This window comes from Orcinus orca, chromosome 1 (genome assembly GCF_937001465.1).
Source record: "Orcinus orca chromosome 1, mOrcOrc1.1, whole genome shotgun sequence".
NCBI lineage: Eukaryota > Metazoa > Chordata > Mammalia > Artiodactyla > Delphinidae > Orcinus > Orcinus orca.
Window position 1 is genome coordinate 103,056,128 of NC_064559.1, and position 14,078 is coordinate 103,070,205.

Sequence of the window (14,078 nt, forward strand, 5' to 3'; positions counted from 1 at the left end):
TGACCAATCAGAACACTGGCCAGGCTACGAGGCTGGAGCAAGTCCTAGAGACCCTCACCACTCCGTGCGTTAATCCTTAAGTTACTTGATTATGGGAATCACATGGCCCAGGAGAGGGACTGAGGTGGCTGGGGCTTCAGGTGAATGGCACTCAGGGATTCAGGCAAGAAGAGAGGACAGGGCTACCCTGGTGGGCAAGTGGTTAGGAATCTGCCTGCCAGTGCAGGGGACACGGGTTCAAGTCCTGGTCTGGGAAGATGCCACATGCTGCGGAGCACCTGAGCCTGTGGGCCACAACTACTGAAGCCCGTGAGCCTAGAGCCCGTGCTCTGCAACAAGAGAAGCCACCACAATGAGAAGCCCGTGCACTGCAAGGAAGAGTAGCCCCCATTCGCTGCAACTAGAGAAAGCCCGCGTGCAGCAACGAAGACCCAACGCAGCCATTAATTAGTTAATTGATTAATTTTAAAAAATTAGAGAGGACGCTTAGCAACTGGTAGAGAAGAACTTCAATATTGTAACAACTAGTGTGGGCGAACCAGTGAGAACCGGCAGGAGGATCAACCCTGCCTACAGGCAATAGCGAAAAGTTCCCACTTGACCAGAGTTCGCAGTAAATGAAAGAAAATAATGAAAAAACAGAAGCTGGGATTCGAATTTCATCTTGAATTCCAAGATGAAAAATTTGGACAAAAAATGAGCAATACAGATCCACTGAGAACACTTTGATGACACATTCAGATCACAACAGATTAGACATGGATCTGATATGGTGTGGCCTCCTCGGAGTAGAAATGTAACATACATGCAACTATTTGCTGTGGGTCATTGTGAAAGAGAAAATTTCTCAACTCTGCCTAACGACAGTTGGAGACTAAAAACAACTATGTGGAGGACTTTAATGGTTTCCAGCCACCAGCATGAAAGATGTCTAGAAGAATATGAAGGAAAATGTAGATGTGTGCAGACAATAGAGGAAAGCAGTTAACTTCCACCAGCTTGCCCAGGAACTCCATGTCTGTCCTGAAGATGCCATCACCATAGGACAAATGAGGGAATTAGTGAGGGCCAGCAATTAGGGCAGAGGCAACAGGAAGTGAAAAGACAAGGGCTTGAAGGGATAACAATAGTGACACCAAGATCTGCAAAGTAGAGCCTACAAAGCACACTTTCATTTAATCCACACAGCAATACTGCAAGTAGTAATTAACATTTGTATAACACACCACCATTTGAAGAGCCCTTTTATATTTATTTTCTCCTTTATTGCTATCACCATTTTACACAAGGAAAACTGAAGCTCAGAAGTAAAAACAGTTTATCTAGGGAGAGGGCTGGAACTCAAACTCAGGCCTTTAGATTTCTTGTCCAGCATTTATATTTACATCACAGTGGCCTCAGAGATTGACGGGTCATTCCTTAATATTGCAAATGTGGCCTCAGTGCTGTGGGTAAGCACTGCAGATTATGGGAGAAATCAAAGGATCTCCCCTTACAGTCCTTATCTTCAAGAGGTAAATCTTCCAGCCCAGGACTTAAATGGGAAGAGCCTCAAGAGACTGAGTGTACACCTTCTGATGCAGATGACTCAGTTTCTAGAAGGAGCCCATTCCTGTTTTATTAATCAAATTAGATTTGGAGATCCTCAAAGGCAGGAACCATGACTTTTTTATCTTTGTACCCTCAGGCCCTAGCACAGGATCTGGTACTTAATAAATACTTGTTGAATAACTTAACTTATATAAAATTTAAAACTCTTAACAGAAATAGCTTGCGATCCTTCCCCCCAAAAAGAAAAACAAAACAAAGAGTCAACAATTCTTGGAACAATTATTTAACATTGTCCTGAATGTTAAATCACACAGAATTAAACCAAATACAGCCCCTACTCTGAAATCATACTATTCGTTCAATCCCATGAATGTTCACTGGGTCCTACTATGTGCAAATGGCTATGAATGACACAAAAATGAACATGACGGATCCATAATTTCAAGGAACTCACATGCTATCAGAAAAGATACATCTATTAACATAAATCCCTGTAATACACAGCAGAATATTAAAATCCCTCCCCACAAGAAACAATTTACAAAATATTATGGAAGGAAGGGTAAATGTGGGTGGTGGAGATCAGAAAAGCTTCATGAAGGAGGAACTTCATTGAAGGAGCCATAGAATTTCATCAGAGGGAACTGAAATTAAGGATGTTTCAAAGGCAGAGAAAGCTTGGGTAACAGCAAAGAGGTAAGAAAGTACAGAGGATCTTTGAGTGATAAACAGTGGTTCCATTTGTTAAAGCATGGAGCATAGAAAGGAAAGTGGCAGATGACACGCTGAGAACCCCTGCCACAACCTGTCAGCGTCCTATACCTGTTTCACTTCAGACAGCATAACCTGCTTCACACTCTTGCTCTCCACTCCAGCTCCTCTCATCATCCCGGCTGAGCTCAGCACTGACGAGGATCACCCACCCAATGCCCCACCCTCATAGCTCTTGACCTCCCTCCTTGATGCCCACGCCACATACACTGCAGTCAGTTTGAGGCCCTTAGGCATGCTTGGATTTTGCCATCATAAGAGTTCTATCTACAAATTACTAAACTCACTGGAAGTTTGTATTATACAAATAACTTCTTAAATCCCCAGCTCTCTCCATCCCTCTTTTCCATTTAACTTGTTCTTTGATGTTATGGAGAATTTTTTTGTGCCCACGCACCTTCCATGTCCTCACTCCTTCCTTGTTCTTCCTGTACTCAATGCCCAATCAAGTGGATTACTTTCTCACCCACACCCTCAACTCCTTCACTGCTTTATCCTTTTGTTATACCCATTCTGTAAAACCCTAAACCTATTTCACAAGCCTCTCTCTTGGATCCGGTGACTAGATTTCTAAACACACCAGAAGAAAGCCATACAGCCTCACAATCATACAACCATGTGTATTAGAGTCACTGCAAAATTATAGCTTCCTAAGCTTTTGCACCGCTCAGCCATCTGAGTCAGCTCCTGTTTCCATTTCCCTCTGGGACCATAGAGGACCTCTTCAAGTCTCCTACTCAAATCCTGTGGGCTCTGTCAAGCATGTCCTTACCTCCCTCTTCGTATGCCAAGGGTATCAGGAAGGATACTCCTCTGCAGCCCTCCCAAAGCTATGGTCCCTCTATAGTCTCACTCCTCATTTTCCCCTTTTCCACCCTGTGGAGTAATTCATCCACCATAGCTCCTGAGACCTTGCTCTATCGTTTGTATCATCTCAACCTTGTACATGTGCCTTCCCATTCTGGTGACTCCTCCATACCCTGTGAACCCACTCAAGGGAACACTGCAGTAAGCAGGATACTGGCTCTGCCCTCAAGTAGATTGCTGTCTAGTGAGGAAAATAACTAAGTAAACAGAAAATGACCGTAGAGTATAGTAAGAATTACAGTACAAGGAGCTATGGGGGAACATATAGTGGATACAGGACATGCTGAATTCCTCCAGCTTTGAATTGTGACAACACATGTGAAGTTCTGTCTACCAGAGAACCTCATTAGAGACTCGGTGCCCAAGGCTTTTACTGGAGGCTGGTCGCATACGCACACTCTCTCCAGCATGTACCGGAAAACTCCAAACTCCCAGAAGGAAAGCAGGTGCTTGGCATAAACTACATTGTTTGTACCAACAGTTTAGGCACAATGAGCCACCTTAGGCACAGTGAGGGAACAGATGAGAACCCTCTTGAAATCCAAGTTCCCAGATGCCAGCCGAAGTCCAGCCTTGCAAGCAGGCCTTTCCAAGTACAGCAGTCTCGGGCAGCTATGCTAACTCTTTTTTTGCATAGATACCTAGCACTCTCTTAGGAGATGAGGAATGCTTAGGGAAGATGATTTCTAAGTTATATGAAGGATGACACTATGGACTTAACTGTGTCTGTCCCAACAACAACAACAACAAAATTTGCATATGTTAAAGCCCTAATGTGACTGTATCTGGATATAGGGTCTTTAAGAGGTAATTACAGTTAAATGATTAAATGCTTAAATGTCATAAGAGTGGAGCCCTAATTCAGTAGGAATGCGGCCTTATAACAAAAGGAAGAGAGAGAACCCTCCCTCTCTCCACCATGTGAAGACTCAGCGAGAAAGCAACCATCTGCGAACCAGAAAAAGAGCCCTCATCAGGACCTGAGTCGACTAGTACCTTGATCTTGGACTTCCAGCCTCCAGAACTGTGAGAAAACAAATTTCTGTTTAAACCAGTCAGTCTGTGGGAGTTTGTTATGAGAGTCCAAGACGACTAAGATGAGAAAAAGACTATTGCAGGCAGACCAGACAGATGTGCAAAGGCCCTGAGGTGAGACAGAGATTTGAAGAGCTATAAGTAAATGTGACTGTTCCCGGTCCTATTCTCTCCTAAAGTGATTTCATCCCTCTTCCAAACCCCCCACATCTAAGCAGAGGCCAAGTTTGATTGCTTTTGCCTTCTCCGTACTTGGAAATTCCCTGCCCCACCTCCATGGCCATCTCACCTTGGTTATTGCAACAATATCCTAATATGTTCCTTGCCTCTAGTCTCTCTCCTCTCTGGTACATTTTCTATGCTTCCCAAAAGGTGAAGTGGATCAAATCTCCTGATTTAAAATCTTCAGTGGTTCTTGATAGATAACCCTCAGATACAATCCAAATTTCCAAGCGTAGCCCTTAGTGCTCTGACCCTTACCTCTCCAGGCTCAGTCCCACAGCTCCTGGCTCACATTTACCATCACCCCATACCCAAAGCCCAGGACTACCGAACCACCTGCAAGTACTGAGAATACACATATGCTTCCCCCCTGCTTACTTTTGCACAAGCCGTTACGGAAGGGTTCCTCTGAAGACACCACTCTACGTTCTAAGTATTTTACGTGATTACATCTTCATCCTCACAACAACCATATGAAGTGAGTACTACTACTCTCCACTTTATAGTTGAGGAAACCAAGGCACAGAGCAGATAAATGACTTGCTGGAGCTCATACAGATAATATGTTGCAGCACTGTGCTATACTGACTTCACCTTGCTTCACCACTGTGCCCATCCACCTGATGAATTCTTTTATTTACTTTTTTTTTTTAACACCTGGTGGATTCTTATTCATCCTTCACTACCCAACTCAAGCACCACTCTCTCCACAACACTTTCTCTGCTCCTCCAGAGTTAACCACTCACTTCATTCCCAGCAGTATCACTGTGCCTTGGTCACACCCCTGTTATTATGGTTGGCTATTGTATCCATTTAAGATCCTGCCCAGCCCTGCACAGAGCTCAGGTTGCACATAAGAATTACCCTGCACAGTGGAAGTCCCCACATTTATTTCCTGAATAAATTGACTCATCTGTACCTCATTTTTGTCTCTTGGTATCAACTTACCAGCCCTCACTCATCCTCAGCTCCTTGCCCACTTTAGCCCTTCACTTTGACACACCATTTACCTACTTTGCCAATTCTACTTTGCGTGCCATCTTCCTGAACTCTCCCCTCCTTTAACTGAAAACCCCTTTCATCATGACCCTGGTGAGTTGTCAACACAGACAGCCCTCACTGGGCGGGGCTGATTCCCCAACCTGGTTCTGGAGAATTCATACTTATTTGATTCAGCTCTTTTCTTTGGTTTCACTCAAGCTACCTCATAGGGCAGGGAAGTTATTGAAAGAATAGAGGCCTTACATGAAATCAGGAAAACTAAACAATCAGGTGCAGGGAGAACAAGAACACTATTCTGCACATTTTTTCCAAACTTCACAGCTCCTACTTATTTATGGTGTCTGCTTCTTCCTAATTTTTATTTGCCGTGACCACATGATTCTGTCCATGCAAATGTTCAGCTTCACTTTTCTCAATGCCTAATTTGCTATGTGTTGCTAATTTCAGTTTCCCAAAAAGCTGAAGGGTCCCAGCTCATCTTTTCACGTCATGTCATGAAACATCCACTACTATCCATTCTATGGACTAGCAGTCCTTGAGTCCAGCACTAACCTCAATCCAATCAGCTGTGACAGTGGGCACAGGGTCAAATCATGCAAAAATTCACTAATGGGGCTGGATTTTCAGCAGAGGCAATAAATGGGGTGTTTTTCCTTAAAGAGGAATGTTGTATGGGAGGTCCCATGATTCAGGTATGGAGTAGTTTAGACCAATGATTCTTTACTATTTTTGACCATAGATTTTTCTGAGAAACAGAAGAAAGCTCTGAAGAAGAAGTTCTCTTATGCAGAAAATTTCACATATACCTTTAGGGTATTTGTGGACCCCAGCAGCCATCCATGGAACACCCCCCAAAACACCATAGGTCTAAAGTCTATCCATAGACCACCCCAAAGGCAGGCATTAATATCACATTTATGTTTGTATCTCTTGTACCTAGCAGTGGGCCTGGCACATAGTAGTTTTCCAAAAATATTTTTTGAATGAATAAATTGAAGGAGTCATTCATTAATTAAGGTTAAAGAGGATTTTCAAAGCCAGATAGAAGCTAAGAAGTTTGGATTTGATATAAAAGGCATTAGAGAGCCATCGTGTTTGGTTCTTTTGTTGAGTTTCGTTTTTAAGCAGGCACTTGATCAGAGCTGTACATTAGAAAAATGTGTCTTTAACAGTCAATAGAACAGATTGGAGGGCAAGAGACCAGTTAGGAAACTGGAGGAAAGAGGGAATGCAAACCTAAACTAGAACACTGGAGGTGAGAATAAAAAATATGAGGGGCAGATCCAAGAGAAAGTGTAAAAATAAAACTGATGGGGCTTCCCTGGTGGCGCAGTGGTTGAGAGTCCGCCTACCAATGCAGGGGACACGGGTTCGCGCCACGGTCCAGGAAGATCCCACATGCCGCGGAGCGGCTAGGCCCGTGAGCCATGGCCGCTGAGCCTGTGCGTCCAGAGCCTGTGCTCCGCAACGCGAGAGGCCACAACAGTGAGAGGCCCGCGTACCGCAAAAAAAAACTGATGGTACTTGGCACTCGATAACATTTGGGGGTAAGAAAGGGATTTAGAGTCAAAACCTGGCTCCAAAGTTCTCAAGTCGGGAGAACAGAAGAGTGGCAATACCATTAGCGGAGGTAAGGAAGACAGAAGAGAAACAGATTTAGGGAAAACAAGTATCTCTTGAATTGAGTTTGAGGCTCAGGTGAGACTTTCAAGTGGATTCAAGAACAACTGAAAATGTGGGTCTGGCGTAGGTGAGAAGAGATGAAGGTCTGATCAGAAGTGACCAGCTGAGGCTGCAGGAGCAGAGGGGATAACAGGAAGCAGTTTACACAATGCCCTGCAGCCCATTATCTTTCCTTTGCATCTATTCCCGTTTTTGAAGCCCTCCCAAAGCCATCACTTTTTTTTTTTTTTTTTTTTTTTTTTTGCGGTACTCAGGCCTCTCACTGTTGTGGCCTCTCCCGTTGCGGAGCACAGGCTCCGGACGCACAGGCTCAGCGGCCATGGCTCACGGGCCCAGCCGCTCCGTGGCATGTTGGATCTTCCCGGACCGGGGCGCGAACCCGTGTCCCCTGCATCGGCAGGCGGACTCTCAACCACTGCACCACCAGGGAAGCCCAAAGCCATCATTTTATCTGATAGTCATAACAATTTTGTGAAGTAGGAAAGGAAAGGGCACCTACTTTTACAGGTAAGGAAATGGAGACTCAGAGGACTGAGGGGTTTTGCCAAACGTATTGCAACGAAGTAATTACAGATCTAGGATTAGAACCCAGAGCTTCTGATTCTTCATACAACTCCCAACTCCGGTGCCAACTGCACACAGATAAATGCCCTACTTGCAGGGTTCAGTAGTTTGCAGTAGTACTGTACCGTTGCAGTTCTTTGGGGTCTAGGGTCTTGCTTTGTTTTGTTTGTTTTTTTAACTGTTTTCGGTTTAGAGAGAAGTCTGAGACAACGGTGCTCCAGCTGGCACAAATCACTACCGTTTAGTCTGTTAACGTCTCCAGTGCGAAAGAGACAGCCCTGGTTTCTAGGGAACTTATAGCCCACACTCCACGTTGCACGTTTTTCAAAGGGACCTTTCTGCCTGTCTAACATGAATGACCAGAATGAGCTCGTGAGCTTGTACAGGGAAAAGACCCACAGACTTGGACAGAGTTCCAGAAGACCGCTATGCAAAACTTTCAATTCGGAAAAGTCCAAAATCTTCAAGGTTCACGGGACAGGGGAGAGAGATTATTTAGGGCTCAGCGAGGACAATGGGTTTTGTGTGAGTTTTAAGGTGAAGCCGTGTGCTTGGCAAAGAAAGGCGACGGTGACCCGTCCGGATCCGCGCGGCGGCGGACGGAGCGGAGGAGGGGGCGCGTGAGTCAGGCGGAAGCCGCGCGGGGCGGAGCCGGGTGGGGCCGGACCAGGGAGGTAGCAGACCCGGCCCGCCGCCCAGTGCGCGCCTCGTCGCTCCTCGCTCGCAGCCCCGTGCTTCGCTCCTCTCCAAACATGGTAAGCCGCGCTTTTTATTTGTCTTCCTCTTGCATGAAAAGAAAAAAGCAACAGCATACTTTTCACCAGACTTGGTCTTTGGTTTTTATATGGACGTGCTAGGAACCAGAGCAGGACGAATGAATCTATGGCAGGGAATTAGGAAAGAGCAGATGGAAGGAAGAAGCCCTGAATTATACCTGTAATAACAGCCTAGGGGTAGCAACGGGAGGTTCTTTTGTTTTCCAGGCGAAGGTCTAGGGCTGGGATAGAGGAAATGCACTGCGAGCCGCGCCCCGCTCGGAGCCCCGCACAGGGTGAAGCCGCCCCGACCCCTCGCTCAGCCGGGACGGGGGCAGGGGTGTCCGGCCGGTGCGGGACGCCCCTCGCCGCCGCTGTCCGCGGAGCCCGGGGTACGACCTAAAGACAGGGGTTGGAATTCTGCGCGGCGACGCTAGTTTTGTACAGTTCTAGAGACCAGAAAGGGAACGTTTCAGACCTAATGGTCTGACCCCTAGGGGAAATCAGAGTTTCGGTAGACGACCGGCAAACGGCCAAGGCGCAGAGACTGAAACTGAAGCGGGTCCCAGCTAGCCGAGCGGCGGCCAGGAATGTGGGAGGAGCCCGGCGACCGGAAGCCCCCTCCTCCTTTCTTTTTCCTCCTAACCCACCATCTTGTTAGGTGCTCACCCCGTCTCCTGTTTTTCTTCTCTCAGCTCCTGCCATCCCCATTTTGAACTCTTTTCTATCTTTTCCATTAATACACCTCCAAAATCTGCCTCTTCCTTGGCCTCTCTTTAGTGAAGGGAGGTCTGCAAACTTCCGCCCAAGGGCCAAATCGGGGTTCTGTTCGCCCACGAGCTACGAACGGATTTTACATATTTAAATAGTTGAAAGAAAGTCAAAGGAAGAATAATACTTTGTAACACGTGAAAATTATATGAAAATCAAACTTAAGTGTTCAAAAGTTTTATTGGCGCGCGACCACGCCCATTCATGAGTTTTCTGTGTGGTTGCTGCCCTGCTACAAAAGCAGAGTGACAGAGACCATATGAGCCGCACTGGCCTAAAACTTATACCATCTGGCCCTTTAAAAAACACGTTTGCCAACCCCTGCTTTAGTCTGCCAGTCTGTACCCCCGACTGCTCTTTCTCCTTTTCGTGCAAAAGCAAGGAATCAATGTCCCATGGAACATAGAAAAGGCAGACCCAGCACCACCAAGTGGTAAAAACCTGGAATGACCGCCCCGGCCAAAGGTGGATGCCACCAGGGCTCCTTGGGAGGAAAGGGAGCATGTTAGTTAAGAATGAGAACTGCAATACTTGAGTTTTTTCAGGCGTTACTTTTTTTTTTTTAACTTTCTCAAATGTTGAGTGTTTAGCATGCATTTTTTAACATTTATTTTTGTCTGCGTTGGGTCTTAGTTGCTGTGCGTGGGCTTTCTCAAGTTGTGGTGAGCGGGGGCTACTCTTTGTTGCAGTGCAAGGGCTTCTCATTGCGGTGGCTTCTCTTGTTGCAGAGCACAGGCTCTAGGTGCACGGGCTTCACTAGTTGCGGCATGCAGGCTCAGTAGTTGTGGCTCACGGGCTCTAGAGTGCAGGCTCAGTAGTTGTGGCACACGGGCTTAGTTGCTCCGCGGCATGTGGGATCTTCCCGGACCAGGGCTCGAACCTGTGTCCCCTGCATTGGCAGGCAGATTCTTCACCACTGCACCACGAGGGAAGTCCCTAGCATGCATTTTTTTAATTCTCTCACAGCACCCATTTATCACGCTGTTTTCTCCTTCCTATCATTGTTCCCATCAAATACAACTCTGAGGATGCAGTGATGGGGAGCACTGGCCTCCATCCAAGCAGGAGATCTCCTCCTTCAGCCACTGCTCGAACTTGAGCAAAGCTTTCCTGTCTCTGGGCCTCTCTGCCCCTCCAGCACTACAAATTTTGCAATTCCATTTAAGTAATTTGATAATTGTGTTTCTTTTCCTCTGGAAATTACCTCTGGGAAGAAATGCAGGGGTTTTAACTTTCTCCATGTGGCTGATAGCAACAGTTTTAAAGGGGGAAAAAAATCTGTCAAGATTGACGTTAAGGAGAGAAAAAGGAAAAGCAGAAAGCCACTTTGAAACTGGAAAATCAAAAAGCAATCTGAATTCCGCAAAGAAAAGAGGCAGAGGACACATCTGTAGGTCTAGAAAAAGATCACAAAGCCCTTGCTCCTTAACCTGGAACCTTCTACCCTATCTGGTGTGCCCTTCCAGTCAGCCTTGTTCCTGTAAATCTGACACGTTAGTAAGACTGTGAGATTGTAGTCCTGGTAAGAAAAGCTGTTGTGCAAACACATCTGTTTCTAGGCTGTGGTACTTTGTTTCTCACCAAAACTCTGAAGCTACCAACACTTTTCTAAAGAAAAAGTTCTGACAATGTGACCGTTGAGGAAGAATAGATCTCCAGAAGGGGCTTTATAGATGCTTCAGTATGCAATGAGCACCAGGCACCTGGCTAGGCAGTTAAAGCACCTGGAGAGACTGAAGGAGGGAAGGAGACTGGCAGCTGTGCAGCTAAGAGCTCAGATCAATAACAGGGCTCACATCAATCCTTAACATGTTAATTATGGGGCCTGAAAGTCTCCAGCTCTGGGCTCCAGGAAGTCCATCCCAAGAACAAATTAACGGGCTAAGTGCCACATTGCGAATGTCACCATCCAATGTAGACATTGTTAATGTCCAGAGAGAAAGCTTTGGAGGAAGGGTGTGGCCCTGCAAGATTTCCAGAAAGTCTGCAGTTCCCCTTCTTATCCACCAGGGGGAGCCCACGAGTTCCTCACGTCTGGGGCCTAGGTGCTGGCTGGAATGAGGGGCAGACTCGGCATGACAGAATTTCCTTGAAGACATCTGTTGTAAGGAAAGCAGAGCCCAGAACAGGATATGAAGCTTGTGCTCCTTCTAGTGCAACCACAGCTGTGGTTCAGCTCCGTAGAGGCGATGGGAGCTGTGTGAGCGGCAACCTAAGAGCCCCCATATCAACCTTCCTGGTGTGAAGTGACCAGAGAAGTTCCACCAGCCTTTTCTGTGGGAATTAGTGGCATCTGGGAATAGAAGGAGCAAAGGCCAAGGGCTGCAGAAAGCAACCTGGAGGCTGAGATTGTAGAAGTAGCTCTGCCATGTCAGTTCCCTTCCCATGCCTGTTTCCTCACGTGTAAAATTAAGGGGTTCTAACTCTCAAATACGAAAGCTGCTTTCCAACATCCAAAAAGTTCTCAGATCTCCTACCCCATACACAATAATAACTATGCTTTTAGTTTTCTTCTAGAAAATGTATGAGTCCTGGGAATTCAGTATTCCTTTAAAAAGAAATGCCATTTCACTTATCACAGTAGCCTCCATATACTCTTGGAAAATAGGGAACTTTTTAATCTATAGACAATGCTTGGTATGTATATGGATTTGTGGATATATAGTTATACATATATTTATCCACACATTCTAAAAATATCAGTAAACCCTGTCACCTCACGCTCATCTAGGCAGTCTACTGCTTTCAAACATACCAGCATGCTCCATATTTACCCTCACTAATTTTCACCTGGAATAAACATGTGAGGAGATGTGGGGAGGAAGCTCACCGAATGTGACTTTCTGTGGTTGTCTTGGGCCCCTTAGCCCCCTAAACAACGACCGAGTCTTTCAGGAAACTGCTTGACCCAAAATGAAGAGACAAGATCCTCTGGAGTTTTCCCTAGCACCCAGCTTTTGATATCTTGCCCTTGTCTGAACCCTGAATTTTTTTCTTCCAAAGGCAAAAACATCCAGCCCTACAGAGACTGAACGGTGCATTGAGTCTCTGATTGCTGTTTTCCAAAGGCATGCTGGAAGGGACGGTAACAACAGCAAACTCTCCAAGGCGGAGTTCCTTATCTTCATGAATACAGAGCTGGGTGCCTTCACAAAGGTATTGGTCCCTGCCCCCACCCCCAGGCCACACACAGCATGAAACAAGACCCTGGGAGAATGGCTAGGCGTGAAGGACAGCAGCTGAGCCCCTAGGGCTGAGTAAACTCTGAATGACTATTAAAGGACCTTCTGTTCTCCTCTTTAGAAGTATGTTCTAAAGATCAAAGTTATCAAACTACACTGACATAGGGAACAGTGATTTTTTTCATTTAAGGAGAGGGGCTTACAAAATGGTAAATGGAGTAATAGAAGAGTTTTCAAATTTTATTCCTCCACCCCAAAGCCTCTAGGGCAGCCGTAGAACTTTCTGTCGTGATGGAATTAATGTTCTATATATGCGCTACCTGATATGGTAGCCACTAGCAACTAAAGGACTGACTTTCTAAATTAATTAAGTAGCCATATGTAACCAGTGGATGTAAGTGTGCGTATGTGCTGGGGGCTTGGATGAGTGGAGGATGGGGCTGATTAGGCAGGGACCGCATCCTCTTTCCACCTCCAGTCACTCTGCTTTTATGTAGTTTGTATATTGGAGTTGCATGCAACACTTAGAAAAAGTTTTCCACTGTTTTTACAAAATTGAGTAACCCCTGATGGTCACAGAAAGAACCCTGGACTAGGAGCTAGAAAAGCTGGGTTCGTGTCCTAGGTCTTCCGCTTAGGCCACTCACTTCACCTGTTTGAGTCTGTTTCTGTCTCTGAAAAGTGCGAATATTAATAACCCCTACCCGGTACCTCACACTCTTGTAAGAATAAAATGTGGAAACATTTTTGAAAGCATCTTAGAAAGTACAATATAAAGGTACTAATATCATTATTATTATTATCTTTGCAGAACCAGAAGGACCCTGGTGTCCTTGACCGCATGATGAAGAAGCTGGACCTCGACTCTGATGGACAGTTAGATTTCCAAGAATTTCTTAATCTTATTGGCGGCCTGGCCCTAGCTTGCCATGACTCCTTTATTAAGTCTACCTCTTCCCGGAAGTAAATCGGAGGAGCCTTTGGGCCTGGCCTCCAGCCCCACTCCCTTTCCTTCAGCCTCCCAATTATCATCTACCCCTCACAGCCCACACATACCCTGAGCCCAGTGTACCCACCACCCCATGCAGGCCACTCCTGCTGGTAGTAATAAAACAATATTGTTTTTTAAAGCACACACTGGAGAGTCAGTAAATTTGTGCAAGGGAGGGAGATGACTGGGAGGAATATAAATTAGATTGATGGAAACAGTTACCAGAAGTTGCAAAGTAAATAGTAAAAATGCATCTTGGGTGTATAAATAATCATGACTAATGATACCAACATAATCATCTAAATTACTCAGACTGATGGAGAGACATCACTTATTGTTCACTCATTAAACGTCTGTACACCCCTACTACAGGCACTGTCATAGGCTTTGAAGATACAGTCAGCAAGACAGATAAGTTCCTGCCTTCACTGAGGTTACCTTCTAGTGGGGGGGGGACAAATGAATAAACAAACAAATAAACAAAGAACTATGAGTGCAAAAAGATAGTTGTTGTCTTTCTGAAGCCAAATTGAATTCTTTTCAAAAACTTGATTAGAGAAACCCACTGAAGATAACTGTGGTTGATGTAGGTGTAGCTGAAACAACTGTAAACAAACGTGAAAAGCCTCATAAAAGTCTAGAAGCATCTTTCACTCAGATTGCCTCACAAGTATCTTTAAATT

General features: G+C 45.6%; 1 protein-coding gene across 1 annotated transcript; it reads left to right on the forward strand.

Annotated features, from left to right (window-relative positions):
* The first annotated feature begins 8,309 nt into the window (after nucleotides 1-8,309).
* Nucleotides 8,310-13,539, forward strand: S100A11 (S100 calcium binding protein A11). The gene is made up of 3 exons (XM_004285234.3): nucleotides 8,310-8,451; nucleotides 12,226-12,378; nucleotides 13,216-13,539. The coding sequence occupies exons 1-3, from the start codon at nucleotides 8,449-8,451 to the stop codon at nucleotides 13,369-13,371; spliced, it is 312 nt and encodes a 103-aa protein (XP_004285282.1). The 5' UTR covers nucleotides 8,310-8,448; the 3' UTR covers nucleotides 13,372-13,539.
* The last annotated feature ends 539 nt before the right edge of the window (nucleotides 13,540-14,078 follow it).